This window comes from Rutilus rutilus (genome assembly GCF_951802725.1).
Source record: "Rutilus rutilus genome assembly, chromosome: 20".
In the NCBI taxonomy this organism is placed as follows: Eukaryota; Metazoa; Chordata; class Actinopteri; order Cypriniformes; family Leuciscidae; genus Rutilus; species Rutilus rutilus.
The window spans coordinates 21,046,578-21,068,616 of NC_140225.1; the positions used below are offsets into that span (position 1 = coordinate 21,046,578).

The 22,039-nt window shown below is 37.4% G+C and overlaps 1 protein-coding gene across 12 annotated transcripts in view; it reads right to left on the reverse strand.

Moving 5' to 3' along the window:
• Positions 1 to 702: 702 nt before the first annotated feature.
• trim9 (tripartite motif containing 9) overlaps positions 703 to 22,039 on the reverse strand; it is a 28,118-nt gene continuing 6,781 nt past the window's right edge. The window contains exons 2-14 of one of the 12 annotated variants that reach the window (XM_084391367.1): positions 21,242 to 21,289; positions 19,939 to 20,034; positions 19,730 to 19,852; positions 15,400 to 15,456; positions 12,993 to 13,103; positions 11,401 to 11,554; positions 11,120 to 11,265; positions 7,412 to 7,550; positions 6,140 to 6,178; positions 5,623 to 5,926; positions 5,165 to 5,269; positions 1,683 to 1,845; positions 703 to 901 (exon numbers count right to left, since the gene is read on the reverse strand). In XM_084391367.1, coding sequence (XP_084247493.1) covers positions 824 to 901; positions 1,683 to 1,845; positions 5,165 to 5,269; positions 5,623 to 5,926; positions 6,140 to 6,178; positions 7,412 to 7,550; positions 11,120 to 11,265; positions 11,401 to 11,554; positions 12,993 to 13,103; positions 15,400 to 15,456; positions 19,730 to 19,852; positions 19,939 to 20,034; positions 21,242 to 21,289 — 1,563 coding nt within the window. In that variant the 3' untranslated portion in view covers positions 703 to 823. The remainder of the gene's footprint in view (positions 902 to 1,682; positions 1,846 to 5,164; positions 5,270 to 5,622; positions 5,927 to 6,139; positions 6,179 to 7,411; positions 7,551 to 11,119; positions 11,266 to 11,400; positions 11,555 to 12,992; positions 13,104 to 15,399; positions 15,457 to 19,729; positions 19,853 to 19,938; positions 20,035 to 21,241; positions 21,290 to 22,039) is intronic. The other 11 variants (XM_084391372.1, XM_084391373.1, XM_084391371.1 and 8 more) reach the window with 11 other exon arrangements.

The window sequence follows — 22,039 nt, forward strand, 5'->3', positions numbered from 1 at the left end:
CCCAATTAGTGTTTTCTATTCTGTTCAACAAACAGAAAGCCATTACCTCCTCACTGACACACATTCAGCTCATTCTGGCATTCTCTAATACATCCCAAATGTATCTTTGCTCATCGACTGTGAATGTGGAGAGAAGGTTAGAAATATCTCATTTTGATCGAGGTGTAATATGACAGAGTTTAGGTTTAGGGATCGGGTTTGGTCAGGGTTTATAGTTTGAGTTCCAGGATAGGGTTCAATATATATATATATATAAGATTAACTGAGGCATAATATGCACAATGAGGCTGTAATATAAGATATTGTACTCTAGTTTCTGTCCCCATCTGCAGTTAAAATTCCCTTTATATGCAACAGAACGTTTCTATATAATGTAAAATGCATCCTCTAAGGTCTAACACATCAGTAACTTATTTCTAAGCTTAACTTGACACAGAGGATTTTATCATGAAACAACACTCTGTTAAGATCCAGTAAGCTTGGAGTTCACATCCATGAGCACCTTTTCCATAAAAACAACAATGACAACATCAATAATGAGAATAATAATAATAATAATAATAATATCTAGAAAAAGAGTAAGAAAGAGAGAAAAATGATTCAAGAATTCCAATAATTTACCTCACATACATCAGGGGCAGAATTAAAGTTAGGGTTAAGTTGACCCTAACAGGTCCATTTACATTTCTGATCTCTCAGACCTTGTTAAAACGTATTAATGACTGTCAACAGCAAATCCCCTGCCAAGTACACACAGCTGAATCCATATGCACTTGTCTGTGCGTGTGTGTCTGTATATGAATGTGTATCAGTCGAGGACTCTTCAGCAGACGGAGCCTGCAGCTTCAGACTCTCCAGGTGTATAAAAATCAGGAATAGGCAGCCCAGAATGAAGTGTCACCTATTAAAAGAAATACACACAAAAATAATCAAGATATATCTTATTGCTCATAAAAAAGCCTTTTGGTTCAAGTTTATGATAGTATATGAAAGGCACACCCTAAGTAAAATGTGCTTTTCACGACTGATGTGGTAGTTAACGGAATCAGGACGATGAGGATCAAATATTAGCTTTATTTAATCAACACAAAGAGAATACGTAGATGAAGGCACAGAGAATCATAACATAAACTACTCACACTACAGACGAGAACTGATAATGAACTGAATGAGACGGAGTATAAATACACAGCGAAACTAATTGACAGACAGCTGAGCGTAAACAGTAACCAAGGAGACTAGCTAGGATGCAATTAAGACTAAACTGAACTCAAGCACACGAAACAAACACACAGGAATGAAACTAATACAAAACAGGGGATAGGGATAATCCATGGCTAGCTGTGCATTCAACTATTTTATTGCACACCTTCCAGCCAATCAGAATCGAGTATTCAGACAGACCACGGTATTAATGTTTTTATTGAACATTGATGGAGCGACATATTTTGTGTGAAAATAACTCATAAAAGTGGTTTGTTTGTTTAAAAATCTTATAAATGTATGAGGTGGCAAGGTGTTTGAACAAAAGTAGGCTAATTAACTGACAGAATTGTCGTTTTTAGGTGAACTAACATTTTAAGTGCTAATTACATTTAATAAAAATTACAATATAATACATTTTCATTTAATTGCACATTTTTAAGTATGCAAAAGCAGTGAATGAATGAAATGAATGTTACCTGAACATTGCGGTTGAGGCTGATAGCTGGGTAGTACATGCCCTCTAGTGTGTTGAAGGCAACGGGTCCCTGTTGCTCATCATTTATCAAAAACAATAGAATCCCACGAGAGAAATCCAGCAGAACACCCACAGTCGCCCCTTTACTTATTCCTCCATCCGTACTGAGAGAGGGAAAAGAGAAAGACAGAATAAATGAAAGATGATGCACTGACCAAATAGTGTGAAAGACCCATTATAGACCCTCTAGTTTGATTCAATAAACACATTCAAAATACAGAAGTGCATTTTATTTGCAACATTTAACATAAATATATTAGCGATCTAAGCCTGTTAGCCTGCTGTTATGAATATATGAATATGAATTAACAGCAGGTGGCAGTAATGCATCGCGTTTTTTCACTTGTATGTGCTGTAAGTGATTTCAGCTGTTTTTATTAGCTTCATTCATTAATTCAATGAAGCATGCACTTTGTAACCAAGAGCAACAGTGAACATTTGCTGAGATGCTTTATCAGCCTTTTTTGTCCCCAATAATTTCTTTCAATAATTTCATAAATTATATTTATGGTTTGGTTCAAACCTAAAATTTAGATTTAATAATAATAAAAATATATATATTGATAAAAATATATATATTTTTTTTAAATCTAAGAATTCACTTTGGATAAAACTATAAACAATTTGTTAGTCAATGTTTAATTAAATTTATTTAGTATAAATAAAGACAAACGTAACAAATGTCTTGGTTACAAATGTAACCCTGGTTCCCTGAGAAGGGGAATGAGACACTGCGTCTGAACAAGACACCATGGGGAATGCCTCCAGCGTGACCGCTGTCTGAAGCACGTGCTAACACGCGACAATATCATTGGGCGACGACAGTCTGTGACATAACTACCAGTGCGACCGTGAGTATAAAAGGGCGCCTGTAGTGCACATCATTCTCTTCTTTATCTGAAGCAGACGTAAGCAGGCAAGCCCGAAGCATGGCAACGAGATGCAGTGTATTGTTCCCCTCCTCAGTAAACCAGGGTTACATTTGTAACCGAGACGTTCCCTTTCGAATGGGAACTCGTACTGTGTCTGAACAAGATTCTATGGGGACCAAATGCCCACTACGCCATGCTAAGGGGAAATGTCTAAGTACACGAAAAACACATATCAGAGTTATATGCCCAACTCAGGTGCACCAGCAGTGGAACTGTCAGTAACGAAACGGCCACTACCCAAGTCTCACGCCCTATACAAGGATAATCCTGGCCTTTTTAAACTTCCTCCCTTCCTCGCAGGGCCAAGCGTTAGAGCCCGGTCCGAGGGCAGGACTCAAGGGTCTGGTATGTCAGCTCTGAATGCTAGACATCACCTTTAAGGGAACCTGGCCTGGGAATACCAAATTCCCTAGCCCAGGGGTGCCCAACCCTGCTCCTGCCGATCGACTGTCCTGCACAGTTTATCTCCAACCCTAATCAAACACACCTGCCTTTAATTTTCAAGCGATCCTGAAGACGTTAATTGGTTGCTTCAGGTGTTTTTGATTAGGGTTGTAGATAAACTGTGCAGGACAGTCGATCGGCAGGAGCAGGGTTGGTCACCCCTGCCCTAGCCTGTCACTACCTCTAGGGGGAGCAAGAGAATCCCTGCTCTACCTCTAGGATACCCCACTTAACCCTAAAAACTCACTTCTCTGCAAAAGCGCTAGCTACTACCACTCAACCTCGTTGTCTTATAGAGGTATGATTCCAGGATTCCATCTTGGGGAGAAGAGGACCCAACTCGAAAACCCTTAACAGTTGGGGAGGGTCACTCTTCAGAAAAACCTGAAGGCCTGCAGGAAAAAGGGAGTTAGCCGTTTTAGTGTTAACTACAACCAGCTGTTCTCATACCAAGATCTCAAGACTCAAGACGTTTGCCAAAGTCCCATTACAACAAAAAGGGTTTGCAAGTCTGAGCAAAAAATGCTTTCCGTCGATTACCAAGAGATCAGTCTGAGGCTTGTCTAGTAGATATAAAGGTTTCCAATAATCACACTGAGCTCTTCTCAGGGAGCATAGATACTCTACTTAAAGACCCTCAAGTGGGGGTCCTAATCAACGCTCACCATGAAGACTTCACTATTCAAGGCAAACCCCTCAAACTGCTGTCTTCAGACTAAGATTTTCACTAGGATCTTTACAACGGGAAGGGTTTGCAAATCTGGGCCGAATGCCACATCCCGTCGGGTTCTAGAGATCGGAAGAGCTCTTCTTGGTGAACAGAGGACCCATTCTTAACACCCGAACAAGGAGAGGGTTCTGGTGGGTTTGCAAAGCTGGCGCCAAAGCCATTCTTTGTAAGGGTTCTCGAGATCTGCGCTGTAAGGGATCTTCCTACTTAGTAAACCCCAATATCTTGGGGAGGAAGATTCAACCTTGAGCAATCATCAAGTCTACTGTTTACAGGTACTACTATAGCAACGTAGCTGACAGAGACTGGGAGGGACGCCAATTTTAACTGGAGAGCATCCTCAACTTGTGCACTAGCATTAGTCAGACTAGGCATGCTTCACAGCTTACATTCAGATCCTACATCTACAGATCCTTCAGCAGATCAGTCTGGTACGCCTACGGCACAGCCATTGTGTGCAGTGCACCCCCGGCCTGGCCCGTTGCCGAATATATCCTGCCATTCAAACGAGATGTGGTACGCAGCGGCTTGGATGGCAGGGTTTGGTGCCTTCAATGATGATGTCTAACCCACTGAGCGATAGCTGGTTAGCGTCTCTTCAACGGAAGGCATCATCACATATCCGTGCTCGCGCATTCCCCCTACATTCGTATTACTAGCATGATGAATGCAGGCCGAATATGGTTTCTTCCATGATCTCTCAACCTCAGCATGGAGATCCAGAAGAAGGCTCAAAGGAACGGGACGGTTATGTCCGATCTAGCGAACTCCGATCTCTTGCCTCCAAGGGAGATCTAGTCTCTCTGTGGCACATCCTGCTCTTCCTGGCTGGCAGCCAGCAAATCTGCTGGATCGGATGATACAAGTGATAACATGTCCTGATCCAGCAATTCTCTCGTGTCGGCAGCAGAAGAGTGAGAAAGATCCATATTTTCTCAAACTCTTCAGCCAGACTGACTTGCGACCCCTAACATCTCATTCTCCGCTTTGCCTCGGTGTTCGCAGGTCCTGAGCCACGGAGGCGCAGACGCTTGTCCTTTAAGACAAGGGACACACGTGAACGGAGCTTCTTCATTGAGAAGCTCTCACAGTGCGCCCATTTAGCCCCATCAAGGACTGAACGTGCGTACTCCTCGACCAAGCACATAACGCACAAATCATGTGTGTCCTCGGGTGTCAGATACCTCTGACAAGGAGGCACACACTTCCTAAAACGTTAGGCAGTGGAAAACAATTCGCCTAAACACGTTGCAAACAAACGGTTCCTGAAGACAAAGATTATAATGACGTGTACTACAGGCGCCCTTTTATACTCACGGTCGCACTGGTAGTGATGTCACGGACTGTCTTCGGCCAATGATACTGTCGCGTTTTAACACATGCTTCAGACACCGGTCACGCTGGAGGCATTCCCCATAGCGCCTTGTTCAGACGCAGTGCGAATTCCCAATTGAAAGGGAAACAGGTTTACACCATGATTTTCAATTAGATCAATATAAAAATGCACTTTAAATAAATGACACTATCGTTTTACTTTTTTCAGTGTATATCAATGAAGAAATTAAAAATATAAAAAAATTTAATTAAATAAAATAATTAATTAATTAATTAATTAATTAAATGACACTATCAATTTACTTTTTTCAGTGAATATCAATGAAGAAATTCCAAAATAAAATAAAATAAAATAAAATAAATAAAATAAAACACAAAATAACATAAAATAAAAGTTCCAAATCACAAACATGCACACATAGACAAACATTAATTCATACCGGTTGGTGTGTGAGTTGTTATGCATGAACCAGGAGCGGTTGTTGTCCACATACATGGCCCAGGCTTTATCATCCTTCCCCAGCATCACGTCCTTCATGACATCAGCCCGGGCGATCCCAAATGCAGGGTCAGGGTGGTTGTCATAGCGATCGATGGTCATCTCCCAGTAGTGCACACCACGAGAGAACCCTGTATTGCCCATGACAACACGGTCGTCGTAACTGTTACACGTCACCGTGAGGTTGTCGTTGGACAGTATGATGTCAGGGTGGGCCGATGCAGTGTCAAAGGTGAACCAGGCAACTGCAGAAAAAGCACACACACATACAGTCATGAAGGCTGGTTGAGCTCCGATTTACAGTAAGAATGGAAGTCCAGATGAATTTAAGAACACAGAGACACTACAAATAAATCTCGCAAACACACTCTCTCATTCACACACACACACACATACAGACAAGAAAGGGTGTATGAGGTTAACATAATCATGATGTTCAGATATTCAGGCATTCATACCTGCTGCCAGAGTTTTACAACCATATGAAGGCAGACTCACTGAAATCAAGAGAAAGGAAGAGATGGGAAAAGAGCGAGAAAAGGTTGGAGAGAAAAAGAAAAGCAGAAGAGGCAGAGATATGCAGAAGAAAGAAAAAGCAGAATGGGTGGAAGGAGAGAAAAAAAGAAAGTAACAGAATTGGGTACTGAAAGAGAGCAAGGAAAGCAGCAGATCAGGGAAGCTGGACTTATTCAGCACTCACATGTAAAGAACAATTATAGAGAGTCAATAATGTTAATAGCACATTAACAGTGATGTTAATTTATATTAGTATCAGACATACAATGTACTCATAAAGACCTCATAACAGTAGACTATCAGGGTGATATCACTGGCACTTTCCATGAATAGGGTAAAACCTAACAACTAAATATTATATGAGCGTTATATGATTATATGAGCTTTTATTGTCTATTTATTTTAAATGAAGATTTTGCAACACTGCAACCAACATTTGGGGCATGCAGTTTTAAACCATGACTTGTGTGGTTTCATTATTTTCTAGCAAGCAACATTAGAAACTACAAAAATATAAATCCTGCACACTAAAGTTTGCATCATCACGAAAATATTTGAATGAGAAATGTTTTGGTCAATTAACCACCGAAGGCCTACAAATATATAAACTTGAGTAGTGTGCAGGATTTATATTTTGTAGTCTATATGGTATGTTAATCCAACGCCTGATTTGGGTGTGCGAGGCACAATATATATATTAATTGTAGCAATAAACATTAAGATAAACATATAAAATAAATATAAAAAATATTAAAATATATTCATTTAGTAAAATCTATTCATATCAATATTTATAAAAAAAAAAAATGTTTTTTTATTTTTGAATATCAATTCATAAATACTGATTTATGATTATGTCAAGAAGGTCAAAAGTGTGACAGGCCAAAAATCCCTATTTTAAGGAGATAAAGGCATTTAAAACTAGCTAACTTTGCATGCTAGGTTAATTTTATGTTAGAAACCAGTTTATCAAATGTATCTGATGGTTTTACAACAAAAATGTAGACCTCCAAGTCCTTAAAAAGTCACAAGACACCAACTAGTAATATATATATATTATAATATATCCTATTTGTAGAAACTGCCCACTATATTGACATATTCAAATCTGATGTTTTATTTTGCCCTGACATGCTCAAGCTTCCCTGTGCATTAAGAGTGACAGCATTCAATAGTAAGGTGTGTGAGTGTATCAGTGATATAACATCTCTTACTTTCTGATGTCTGCATGACAAGCGTTTTGCTGTACTGGCCGACTCCACTGGAGTTAAACGCTTTAACACGGCATTTATAAGTGCTGTTGAAGTGCAGACCGTCCACAGTGCAGATCATCTCTGTACCAACATACACTTCCTGTAGAATACACACTTCAGTTAGTAAACACACGTGGTTAACTATGTCTGAAATAGCAACTAGGGTACTGCTTACTGTATATACTAGTGTGCGGCCTACTATTTTTTAAACAGTATACATGTTTCACATGATTGGGCAGTCTAATTAAATTCTGAATCAAGAAAAAGATGTTAAAAACCCCTTTGATATTACATTTGGTTTATTGGTAACACTTTAAATGCAAGGGCAGATTGAGTGCATTGAGGGATATAGTACCCAACACAAAGTGCTTTGTTGTAAATTACATTATATCAAAGGAATTAGGTCTATTGCTGAAATCGGAATTCTATACTATCATACTCTTACTATTTCAGAACTAGAGGGGTAGAATGCAACTTCAAATTCAGTTCAGCCCAGGTGTTCCATGCAAAAAGAAAATTGACATATTTTGCATAGTATGCACATTTTCTGTATGCATGGAATCACTTCCTGTAGAATATACCGTTAAGTTAATTTGCTAATTAAGGCTGATGAATATCTTGGGAAAAACACAATGTGATACTGTTGCTAAAAATCTACCCAAAAATGGAGCAAATATAAGAACACATGAACCTGGCTTTCTAAAATAAGAGCTTGGCCTGTTTAGAGGATAGTAGAGTGTGTGTGTGTGTGTGTGTGTGTCTGAGGGTATTTGAATTCTTATGTGTAAGTGTGAATGTGTGTGGCTAAGCAGGAGATTTATTTTGATGATGTACACTACTGATTGGGGTAAGTACACATAAAAAAAATATATATATATATACTTTTATCCAGCAAGGATGCATTAAATTGATCAAAAGTGAGAATAAAGACATTTACATCATTAAAAAAGATTTCTATTTTAAATGAATGCTGTTCTTTTGAAATTTCAGTTTCCAGAAAAATATTACACAGCACAACTGTTTTCAATAATAATATAATAATCTTGTTTCTTAAGCAGCAAATCAGTATCATGTGGGATAATGTGACACTGAAGACTGGAGTAATGATGCTGAAAATTCAGCTTTGTCATCACAGGAATAAAATACATTTTTAAAACATATTCAAATAGAAGAGTTACTTGAAATTGTAAAAATAATTCACAATATTACTGGTTTTACTTTATTTTCAGCAGTCTTGGTGAGCATATTATATCAGATTTTTTTTCAATTTCTTTCAAAAACATTTAAAAATCAACCCGACCCCAAACAATTGAACGGTACTGCATGAAACCACAAAATCAGATGAAATCAAATCACAAGTGGCCATTTGTGATCACCTCAGATGAATGTCAATACAAGTGTAAATAGCCAACGAGTGACAGTGGTGCATGCATATATGCGTTTGTGATTGTGTAAGTGTGTGTTCGTGGGTGAAGTGGCCCTCTAATATATAAATAGACTTCTGCAGTGAGATGCATGAATCATCTTTAGACTCGGGCATTTTGTGGCAAATATGAGATGAGACACCATTTTTGTGGACTTGATTTGATGATCTAATGGAAATACATGCGTGTCCCTCGTCACTCAAGTGAACATCACTGATTCTGGCTGCCCACAGCCAAATGACAAAACCATGTTCGACAATATCGCTTTATTAATACAGTACACACTGACAGTGGATGAGTGTGTACTTGTGTGTGCATACACATGAACAATGTTTCTTCTAATGTTTGTTCTTGCTGAGTAAAACCTCTATCTACTCAGATCATTCAGCTAGCCAAGCAGAAACATCACATCTAACAATTATGCATTGTTCACTGTGTCCACTTCGAGAAAGAAAAATACTACTACACTAATAAATAAATAAATGCAATTACATATGGCGTCTGTGGGATTCCATTAGTTTGGAATAGTCATCATTACTGCATTTTTGCTCGGTGCTGCTATGAACTTGAAATCTCTGTACTGTTTTCTGATGTGGTGCTTTTATCAAAAATGTAATCAGTGCTGTGTATTTCCACACAAGATTTCACACAGCTTCAGTCCTACACTGAAAACTAATGTGTGGAGTTGAAATGCTGGTCATTCAATTTAGCTCCAATTTAAGAAATACAAGCATTTTTAGCCCCACATATTTTTGCATTCTGCACGGAAGTGCTTTTGCTGTGTGTAGAGAAGAAACATGCCCATTCAAACTCAGAAGGTATTATTATAATTTTTGTAATTTTGATAATTGTTCTATGGTAAAAAAAAAAGAAGAGATTGTTTAAATGATTTGGCAGAAATCACGCATTTATATGTGTAAATTTGATCAGTCCAAATGAGTTGCATTATTTTCTTGCCAATTGTGACCTGCTATATATCCAAGAGAAACGGCTTTTCAAACAAGAAAAATTGTAGGGCGGGACTTGATTTTGTCCATCAGGAATTGATTGGATGGTTGTGGTTTGCTATTGCCCAAAACACATCATCAGAGTAGAGAGCAGATTTCGCTGCAAGTGTGAGGGGATTTTTTTTACATTAAATATTATTTAAAAAATAATGATGTGCACGGATAAATAATTGACAATAAATATAAATATTCCAAATATTCCATAAAAAAATAAGATTTGTCAGTTTTGATTTCATGGTGACTTTAAAGGGATAGTTCGGCCAAAAATGATATTTAACCCATGATTTACTCACCCTCAAGCCGTTCGAGATGCATATGTCAATCTTTTTTCAGACGAACACATTTTCAGTTATTTTAGAAAATGTCTTAGATCTTTCAGTGGTTATAGTGTGAAGCTATGGGGTCCACCTCCTCCAAGTCCCAAAATGTGCATGCATCTTTCACAAAAGTAATCCATCCGGCTCCAGGGGTCGACGCGCGTTCACGGAGATGGATGCTGGCGTATGACGTAGTTCGTTCTACGTCACGACGCTTCCTACGCTACGTCCTACGCCAGCATCCATCTCCGTGAACGCGAGTCGACCGCTACCGGAAGCCAGTTATTTTCATTTATAAAGTTTTAAATATGTATATTTTTACGACAAAACCGCACGGATTACCCTCAGAAGGCCTTCGTTTATCCCCCTGGAGCCGGATGGATTACTTTTGTGAAGGATGCATGCACATTTTGGGACTTGGAGGAGGTGGACCCCATAGCTTCACATTATAACCACTGAAAGATCTAAGACATTTTCTAAAATAACTGAAAATGTGTTCGTCTGAAAAAAGATTGACATATGCATCTCGAACGGCTTGAGGGTGAGTAAATCATGGGTTAAATATCATTTTTTGGCCGAACTATCCCTTTAAGCTAAAACTTGTTTCATCTATCCAGCCTCATATGAATTTTTCATGATCAAGGAAAATGCATGCTGATCACTTGCAGTCAAGTAGAGTATTTAGAGTAACACTTGAATAACACATATTACATTCAACCAACTAAGCTGTTAAAAAAGTGTTTTTTTAATCCTTGGTCATGTCTTATCTTTTCTATGGAACAAAGTGAGGTCAGGACAGCCTTTTAAAAAATAGGGGCAACATAGAGTGAACACTGCACAGAACACTATTTTGTTGAAATGAATATAATTCTAAGAATGCGATTTGCACAGAAAGGTTCACTGCGTGTATGTGACACTCACTCTGAACTGGCCTCCAGTCCCATCATCCAGTTCTAAAATGTAGCCTTCCACAGCGATGGTGGAGAGAGGCGGCTGCTTCCATGACAGAGTCGCACTGTTGGTTTGAGTACAGCACTCCTCTAACTGAAGAATAGGAGCAGCTGGAACTACACACACACACAAAGCCACAAACAAAGACAGACAGGGTTATTTTGGGTCCAGGGTTCTGACTTACTGTGTCATTAAGGAAAGCCATGCAAAAATAAGAAAACACACCCAATCACGCACACACACAGGCTCACCCTTCATCTGGACGAAGTCTAACTGGTGTATGGTCTGCAGCAGGGGTCCGCTGTCCAGCGTCAGGTCAAAGTCACTGCTCATGCGAGGGGTCAGAGAGCCCTTCCCCCACTGGTTCTCCGTCATATGGACCCGTCTTATCAGAGCATCAGAGATCTACACACACACAGACACACACTGCGATTCAGAATATATTACACGGCCTTAAGGCAAATTAATGAAGTGTTGCAATTATGTTAATGTATGACCTTCTGTTAATTTAATAAGAGTCCTCAGAGCAAGAAACATTTTGTGATCAGAAAAGTTTTGGAAGGCAAAGTGTCATTGAGCGAGAGTGCCTGTTTTTGAGAAAACCAAAGTTTCCTTGCCCTTTACACTCATTTTTGAGTACTGAAGTAGCCTACTTATTTAAATAATGGATTATAATGATTTCTGGGCAGATTTCCATTTGGATATCATGTACCAGTCTTTTTAATTTGATAGATTTAAAAGATTATACTTATTAGTGTACAAAAGTCTCCAGTTAGATCCTCAACAGACAGACTGTTGATGTCACACTGGCTTAAACAAGCAAGTTTTGCATAAACACTCACAAAGAGCAATATCTAGTATTGACACACTTGATATTAAAGTTCTGGCAAACACCAATAAGATAATTATGTTCATGGTCAATAACCGATGAACGACTGATATTAAAATGAATTATTTTAATATTTAAAACTATTTATAAAAACACTATTTTGTATAAATCAATTAAAGTGAAAAACTAAAAGGTAAAATTAATTAATAACTTAGGCGTCACAAAATGATACAGTATTAATTAATGGTTGACATTAAAATGATTGTAACTTTTAAAATACTATTTTGTTCAAACTAAAAAATGAAACACTAAAAGCTAAAATCAAAATGCTTTTAAAATGCTGCATGTGAATTGAGATTATGTACAGCATGAAAAATGTATATTCATTTTAAGAATTGCCAAAGATAACAGTATTAACAAGTTATTAGTGTTTTTAAAGATTAACTTCAATGAGTGTTATATGATGGCAAAGGTAATCTAAATAGAAAATTGAGGAAATGAGCATGCACAGATATCTGATATCTATGGAAGCTTGTTTCCGCCACAGAATAAAAAAATTAAAAAGGTGAATGCCACTTTTAATCTCATAATTCTGACTTTTTTCTTGCAATTGCAAGTTTATATCTCACAATTCTGACTTTGTAACTCTTACAAGAAAAAAAGTCTGAATTTTGAATTATAAACTTGGAATTGCGAGAAATAAAGTTAAAATTAAATTGAATTAAATGTGAAATTTAATCTTCTAAATCTAAATTTCATTATCTCATTGACTAATGAGAATTTCAGAGAGGCGGCACAGTTTTGGAAATCCAATTTGCTTTGTCAAACTGATTTGGATCTTTCTACAATCAGAGAAAACGCATGAAGTGACCAGGCGTAACCCAAAATGGATCTTAGACATCTCCCATCCATTAAAAGTTTGGTCAGATCATTCTCTGGTGCGTAAGATCCCTAACTTTGCGGCCTATGTCAGCAGATGAGGTTCATTAGTGTGATATTAAAAGGGTCAGTGACCTGCAAGAAGCCGCTGGGGTCGTTCTCTTTGATAACCTCCAGACAGTATTCCATCAGTCCTGTGGTCTGCCTCAACTTCACCGTGCAGTGAGATATCTGATCACGAACCACCTGCGATAAAGAGGCAGAAAGAAAGAGAAAGAGGATGAATCCATGATAACTGTGCTGTGGCTGGGTTGCTAGGCAACAGCAGGACCAATTGTCAGCATCCTCTCTGAGCAAGCAACACATCACTGACCTTTCACACAAAAAAAATGCACTTCATGCTTGCATATTCCACTGGATGAATGTGTGTCTGAGTGTGTCACTCCTCCGTCTACTTAAACCTACTCGCTACATTCCTTTTACGTGATGCACACGAACACACTGATGCACACACACGTCCTTTCAAAGCCAATCTTACTATACCAAAATGAATCAAACATAAAACACTTCATTTATGAGAGGCAAAAGAGCCATTCATATCCAAACAGAATGAGACCGAACTGAAGAAAGCCACTGGACAAAACTAGAACCCCAATATCTTTGTAACCATGGGAACATGCCTGTGGCGCCATGGAGACAAGAGGAGAGAATAGGCCTACATAAGATGCCAGCAAAAGCACATATGACTAATAGTATGAGACCAGAACAATTTTAATATTACATTTTTACATTGCCCTTTACACACACAGTCTTTACTGGTAAATTACCGTTACAGGGATCATTCACCCAAAAATGAAAATTGTCATTAATTACTCACCCTGATGTCGTTCCAAACCCGTAAGACTTTCGTTCATCTTCAGAACACAAGTGAAGATCTTTATAATGAAATCTGAGCGCTTTCTGTCCTCCATATCGTAAAACTAATCCATATGAATTGAGCGGTTTAGTCCAAATTGTCTGAAGAGACACGATTGCTTTTCACATTTAAACATCTATTAGTGAACATAAACAGAAGCTCAACCGAACCTGCTTGACGCGCGAGAACAAACCTCATTGGTTCTTGCAGAAGCTCAAACGTGCTGCGTAACACGAGAATTAACCTCATTGGTTCCCGCAAATCAAGTGAACATGCTTGAGCTTCAGTTTACCACAACTGATGTTGATGAATGTTTATATGTGATTAAAAGCCTAAATTCAATCTGTTCATCATCTGTAAACCACTCAGTTCATATGGATTAGTTTTACGATCTCTTTATGAACTTTTTGAAGCGTCAAAGTGGTAGTTGCGGTAAATCTCAGATTTCATCAAAAAGATCTTCATTTGTGTTCCGAAGATTAACAAAAGTCTTACGGGTTTGGAACGACATGAGTGTCTGTGTTACAGATCATTCACTAAAAAAAGTTGGTTTAGGGTTTAGTTACCCTTTAATGACAGAAGTTTAATTTTTGGGTGAACTATCCCTTTAAGAGATCATGTGTGAATAGGACCTTTTCAAAAATACAGGTAAATCAGTTCTGGCAGTTTACCAGTATTGTAACATTACCAGTAAATTACCGGTATGATGCTGCTGTGTGTGAACAAATGGTGAATTCCAAACTTCATTATGACACACAAGTGCCCTGCTCCCTCCAAAGTCCCCACATGGGCTCTGCCCTTCGAGTGAGTAGGGCATATGGATGCTCACTTCCGATTGGAATTTTGCTCAAAGAATGAAGATTACCATACGTACAAGGTCCGAATGTAAGACGTAAGAAGTCTGCCTTAAAAAAACACCTTGCTACGGTAAAGTCATTCTGGTAATTTTACGGTAACTAACTGGGATTACTATGTGAAAGGCTACTAACAGTATAGGGGGAGACCAGGACAATTTTAATATAATTTTTTTTACGTTTCCCTAAATATTAATTGAGTTGTGTCATAACTCCAGCTTGAAGAAATTTGGATCATTAACATATATATTATTTAATTAAACAGCAAAAAGAGTAATTAAAGATTATGTAGCAATTTTAATATAACAATTTTCTAGTTTCCCCTTATAACTCACAGACTACAAAATACAAAAAGTAATTAAAGATTATGTAAAACTTTAAAGAAATGGTTCTTTTAAAAATGATAATATGTATCATCTACCCACAGACAGAGCCAACAAAATCAGGATCACGTTAGTGCATTATAAGCTGTATAATGTTCCTAGAATTCTTAAGACTGTATAAAAGCACACTGGTTTGCCATTTAGTTACTTATTTCATTGCTCCATTTCAACCGAAGAAAATGAATCACAGCAAACTAACTATAGGTGCAGTCTCAGTGGAGCAGCCTGGGATTCAGAGTCTTAGTCAAGGACACAATGACTCCAGTTTAAACATAAATTATTTCCGTTAATAGCCCAGATTTTTAACCATTAAGCTGCATTCCCCCTATGATAGCAACCTTTTCATATGGCATAGAAGCTTGGGCTAGAAACAGGCTGATTTGACTCACCAACAATGGCTGCTGATTAGCCCTGCTGCCTGAAGCATGAATCCATTCTGAATCCAACTTTGGCAGAAAAGAGATTTAATGAATTTTTAATGGGAAAATAGAAAATACCCTCAGAGCCAGTCATCTGTTGCCCTAATACAGAAATGTGTAGAGATTTCCATGAAATTAAAATGAACACTTTTTATTTTTTGTGGAGTATTGCAGTATTTATCATAAATAATTTATCCATGCACATCATTCTTTTTTTTAAATGCATGTGCTCTCGTAATCTTTAAAGGCACAATATGTAAAAGGTCGCTTATTCAAAACAATAACAAAAGGCGTAGCTTGATGACGCCTTGAATGAGAGTGGAATCATGGGAATGGTCGTCTTCACCTCCACAGCCGATGGAAAGCAATATGACAGGACTCATGCAAAAATCATGTTAATGGGTGAGCTAATGTATTAAAGTTTAATTAACGTTATGAAGCAGGGCGGGGCAGAGAGCCCGGGACATTTTATGCTGCTGTTTTTATTATGGTCCGATGTCGCAGTCGGCTGCTGCCGCTCTTTCCGTTTTGTTATTCATGCATATTTTACGATTAAAGTTACGTTTAACGTTCGCCTCCTTCTTCCCTGAATTTGAACTTTGTTACTGTAACGTTTGATCATTTAAATTCACATTATTTTATTTCATTCTAACGAAACAGCCGCAGTGCTGAATTATACTCATACAGGTCACTTTATCTGGCGAATCAAAATTGTTGTGTAACGCAGTACTGTTTTACTTGGTCAAAAAAAAATCATAATGTTGAAAGTAATGTTATCTCGGTGGCTGGTATGAGACACTAGTTGCTCATTACAGTAAACTAGATAGATATTAGAATATCAAGATTCAAGATTCAAGATTCAAGATTCAAATATCTTTATTAGTCCCCAAAGGGGCAATTCAGTTCTACAGCCAACCCATCCAATAAGGGTTAAATTAAGATTATTAGCACACAATAAATAAAAAAATGTATACAAAACGATCATACCCTGACACACACACACAACACAACACACACATTCACCTGCCAGTGACAGAACAGCGGTGTAATACAAGAACCATTTGTGTAGTTATGAGTTATCATTTAAAAATCTTATAGCAGAGGGAATGAATGAGTTTGCATAGCGATTCGTTTTCCGTAATGGCACATAATACCGCCGACCTGACTGCATGAGAACAAATTCATTCCTAAGCACATGGTCTGGTTGGCACAGTATTCTATCTGCTTTTTGGACCACTCTTTTTTTCCAGAGAGAACCAAGATCATTTAATTGGGTACCAGTGATTTTTGAGCATATTAATAATCTTTCTGATTATGCTAGTCTGTGTTAGCCACTTGACAAAAAAGCATTGTCTCTGAGGCATGGTACAAGCTTGTAACTCACTGTAAATCAAGCTATATAACTATTAGTTTTCTGTCGATAAATGTATCCAAACAGTTGCTCACCTGTCTAATAAAACATAATATATTAAAGCGTCTTTGGTATTTCCATGGTTTCTATGGAAGTAAAACCGGAAATCGAGGACCGTCGATATGACGTCAATGACAGGCGACTTGACATTGGACGTTACACTGGTTAAAATAGCTGATTTCTCTGGATTTAAAATTGCCCTGCAGTCAATAATAGTATCCCTTAAAACTCCTCTTTGATCACCAAAATTACATATTTAAAAGTTTTTTCCTGTGAAAAAAATTATTCATGCCTTAAAATAGCTTCAATTGAACTCTACACGCTTGCTTCATTTAGTATATATGCTAATTAGCCCCGCCTCCACTCACGCCAGCTCAGAGATTCACTCGGCCAACTTACTGAGGTAAACGCTGCACAATAGTATCGCTCTTTACAACGTCGGACACATAATGGTAATTAATACGATTAGCCTTTTGCTTGACTATGTTATCAAACAGCTAATAATGTGTTGCTAATGTTACACAAACCATGTTCCCGTTCGCCATCTCAGAGTCAGACAGCAGCCTTCTAACAATCATCAGAAACGCTTTGAAAAACTCGTAACGTCAGTGGAGAAAGGCATATAGTTCATCATAACATCGTAATATACATCATACACCCGTTATACTACTTGCTAAATCTACCCGATTTTTCATATCAACAGAAAAATATACAGGGATAACCTGGCATCTCTCGAGACTCCCCTGCTCGGTGTTAATGATATGCTAAAGCCCTCCGGCACATTGACGTGATTGGTTACAAGGTAGTCTTTGGTTCACCGCAGTTTTAAAGAGAAAATCCTCAGCAATGGTGTTGACTTATGAATTTGCACATGGTTTGTCTTAAAGCACATTAAAAACAGCACATAGACATATAAACAACATTAAAAACTTGACTTTAAACATTGTTGGAAACATTTGGGATAATGTAAGTACACAAATCAATAAAACATAACATTGTTCTAGTGTTTTTTGGATATTTTAATAAAAAAATCTTACATATTGTGCCTTTAATCAAAATAACTGCTCCTCCCTCTTTCAGCAACATATCTTCTCTTCTCTGATGACGTTTCAAGACAAACCTGCCACTCACATATCACAGCAATAGCAAACCACAACGATCTAACGATTCAATCAATTCCCAATGGACAAAATCAAGCTCAGCCCTACATTTTTTCTTGCTTGAGGAAATATCCCTATCCCTAGAAAAGAACATTGCAACTTCTGTTTCACAATGTAAAGAATTTTTTTGTCTCAACTTAAAAAAAGTAAGTGATCCGCTACAACGGTGGCAAAGACGAGGATCTACATGCAGCAAAAGTTTATTAAAGAAAAGCATAAACTAAGATAATCCAACCAAGGAGTGGGAAAATAATCCTCAGGGGTTTTCCTGAAAGCAGGTTATGTGACATACCCGGGTATGTTTAAGGGCGAGTAAGCGGATAACCTCAACTTTCAGGGTAAGTAGACATAGCAACATACTCTCTGAACATAACCTGCTCCGTAGCAGGGTCTGTTCCAGGGTTAGTTTACTTCAGAGGTGTTCAGAGCGCTTTTATAACAAGGTAATGTTCATTTTATTATTATAGATATATATTTCTCATCTCACACATCGTTGATCTGCATCCAGACGTTTTCTATGCTATAATGTATTTCTATAATAAAAGACATATATGATATGATATATCTTAACTTATCTTACCAACGTGGAAACAAAATGAACAAAAACTTATACAGCCATGTTATCTTTGCAAGCACAGACTGTATCTTTCTTTTTATTATGAATTCATATTTCAATTATGAAACGAAAAGATTGAAAAATGATTGTACAACCACCAAATAGGTGACGAAATGTATGTAAAAATATGTAAATCAGCATTTAACAAAAGAAGAAGAAAGAAGTAGTATGGCGCGCTTTTTCTTAGCGTCCGTTTCCACGGTGACTCGTCGATTCGTTGCTCTGTTGAGAATGCCTGGTGTGTTAACCATGAACATACCTCGAGTAAGCAAGGTTTGGTTTAATCAACCGAGAGTTCAGGGTATGTGTGTAAGATAACCTTGCTTTCAGGAATACACCCCTGACCAGGAACAAGAATGCAAAAAGCAAAAGGCAACAACTCACAAAGACAGACTAAAACACAGGGCTATACTGTATATACACACAGGGAAACTAACAAGACGACAAGGAAACAAGAAACACCTGAGGGACTGTGACGAACTAATCAGGGTTGCTATGGTAACACAAACAATGGAAACAGGAGAGGAGAACACAGAAACAATAGAAACAGTTCAACTTAAAAGTCCTTACAAGACACAGCACACAGGCATCGTGACATGTTCGTGCTGCCTTAAAATTTTAAGTTTGGTCAACTCAAATATCCAAGTTGTCACTTAGTACAACTTTACATTTCAAGTTGACTAAACTTAAAATGTTAAGGCAGCACAAACATTGCTTTAAGTTGAAACAACAAATTATTTTTTACAGTGAATGCTGATTTCAAAGTTCAAAAACATCTAAATAAACTAAACACTTTCAGTTATCAATGTGTTTTTCCTATAGTTCTATTCTTACAAAGCTACTGAAAAAAGAAATAAAAAATGAACCCCCTTGCTTGCAATAAAAAAATGTGTTAAACTAATTTATTCGTCAGTTCTATTAGCACACACTAAAAATCCTCAAGGTGGCAGTCACTAATCCTCCAATTAAGAAATCAAATCGTGACTTGTGTGATTTTTTTTTTTTTTTTAAATTCCCTTTACCTCAAAAACACAACAGCCAGCTTTTTTTAGAGATTGTTTTTTAGAGTCTCTTCAAGAACTCAAGGAATGTTTTGTGTGTGGTTGTGCTTACTGAGAGTTTGTGTTCATGTTCTTTGGTTACTCTGCTGAGAAGCTGGGCTTTCCTGCGGTTGAGAGCTTCAATCAGAGCGTCACATTGGGCGACCAAGCATGCCTCGAATTCAACTCCATTCTCCTAGAGCACAAGGAGAGGTCAGAATCAGATCACATCACAAGTGCACTGTATGAGAGAATAAGTGTTAGTGTGCGTGTTTGTTGTACCTGTATGTGTTGTACCATATTTCTGAGCTGCACCAGGAACTCTTTGGCCTCTGTGGCCTGATCAGACAGAACATTCAGTGCTTGAGAGAGCTGACCCTGGAAAGATAAAGACAGAAGGCAAGAGAGATTAAACGATATAGATAAAGAGCAAGTGAACTTTACTTACTAAAGCTTGTTCTGCACAAAGGATAAGTCTAACAACAGTCTTATTATTAGAAAATAATTTCAGTTTAGTATATTGTGAGTAAATACACAATCATACAAAACAAGTGAATTTTATTATTTTTGGTTTAATAGAAAATACACTACCATTCAAAAGTTTTGGTTCATTAATATTTGAATGTTTTTGAAAGAAAGTCCACATTTCTCATTTATTTGATTATTGTGAAATATCATTACAATTTAAAATAACTCTTTTCTATTTTAATCTGTTTTAAAATGTGATTTAATCCTGAGATGGCAAAGCTGAATTTTCAGCATCATTACTCCAGTCTTCAGTGACACAAGATCCTTCAGAAATCCTTCTGATATGTTGATTTGATGCTCTAAAAATAATTTGAAGCTCATTGATAATTTCAGGATTTGTTGATGAATAGATTTTTTTAAATTTTTTGTAATAATATTGTCTTTACTATCACTTTTGACCAATTTAACGCTTCTTTGCTGAATAAAAGCATTCATTTCTTAAGCATTAATCAGTGTTGAAAACAGGTGTGCTGCGTAATATTTTTATGGAAAATATATATATATATTTTCAGGATTCTTCGATGAATAAAAAAGCATTTATTTGAAATCTTTTGTAACATTATAAATGTTCTTACTGTTACTTTGGATCAGTTTATTGCATCATTATTGAATAAAAGTATTAACTTAAAATTCTTACTGACCCTAAACTTATGCACAGTACATTTATGTCTACATTATTTCAGTGTGGACTTATCTTATTTAGAAATAGTGCTTTATTAGATTTCAAACCATAAAGAAATTTAATGATTTTTTGAAATTATATTTAATCCAGTTTTGCTATGTTTAATATAATAAAAATGTTCAATACTCTTAACACTTTATTTAACACAGTTCAGAGCAGTTCAAACTGCTGCAACAGGGAATCAGGGATCTACATAAAATGTGTTTGAGAGAGGAAGTGACATAATTTGTGAGAGGTTAGTCATTAAATCTGTCATTTAAAGAGTGGGTGAGAGGATAGGAAGAGGAGTGCATGTGCGTATGTGTGTGTGCGTCAGGCACAGCCAAAGGATGTTGCTTTAGAGTAGGAAAAATATCCCATTATAAATGTTCTCACATTGCTATGACAACCATCCGCCGAGAGACCTCCACTTTCATTTGTGGTCTGTTCTCAAAAGAGGAACAAAAGTGAGAGAACAAGGAATGAAACACAGTGCTCCAAATTTCTCTCTATGGCCTACATACTACATTACAACGCTATATGATACAGCATTACACTCCATAACATTACATACTAGAGCAGTGGTTCTCAACTCCAGTCCTCGGGACCCACTGCTCTGCACATTTTGTATGTCTCCCTTATTTAAACACACCTGAATCAGATCATCAGCTCATTAGGAGAGACTCCATGAACTGAACTGAGTGTGTCAGATAAGAGAGACATACAAAATGTGCAGAGCAGCGGGTCCTGAGGACTGGAGTTGAGAACCACTGTACTAGAGCCCTACGTATGACAGCCTTACACACTAAACCCCTACATACTAACAGATACATGCTAGTCTGCATGTAGCACCTTACATACAAGTCCTACAACGAGAACCCAGCAGGGGCAATGTTACAGAAACATCACATCTTAAATCTTTGTCCTAAATGAGAGCTGAAATCACCATGGTTACTAAACAAACAGGACAAGATTCTAGTTGGGATGGTTCTGTAATAAGAGCCCAGTTGCTACAAACCCAAAACAGACATTACAGACATTATTAGTAAAATAGGCAAGACATTACAGGCAAAACCATTTTTTTTTTCTTGCACTAGTAAATTTTAAGATTTTTAGCTATTTTGTTTCCATATCATGTCTTCATTTAGGCAAGTGGAAAGAAAGCATCCACAATGCACATTTAAGATATTATTT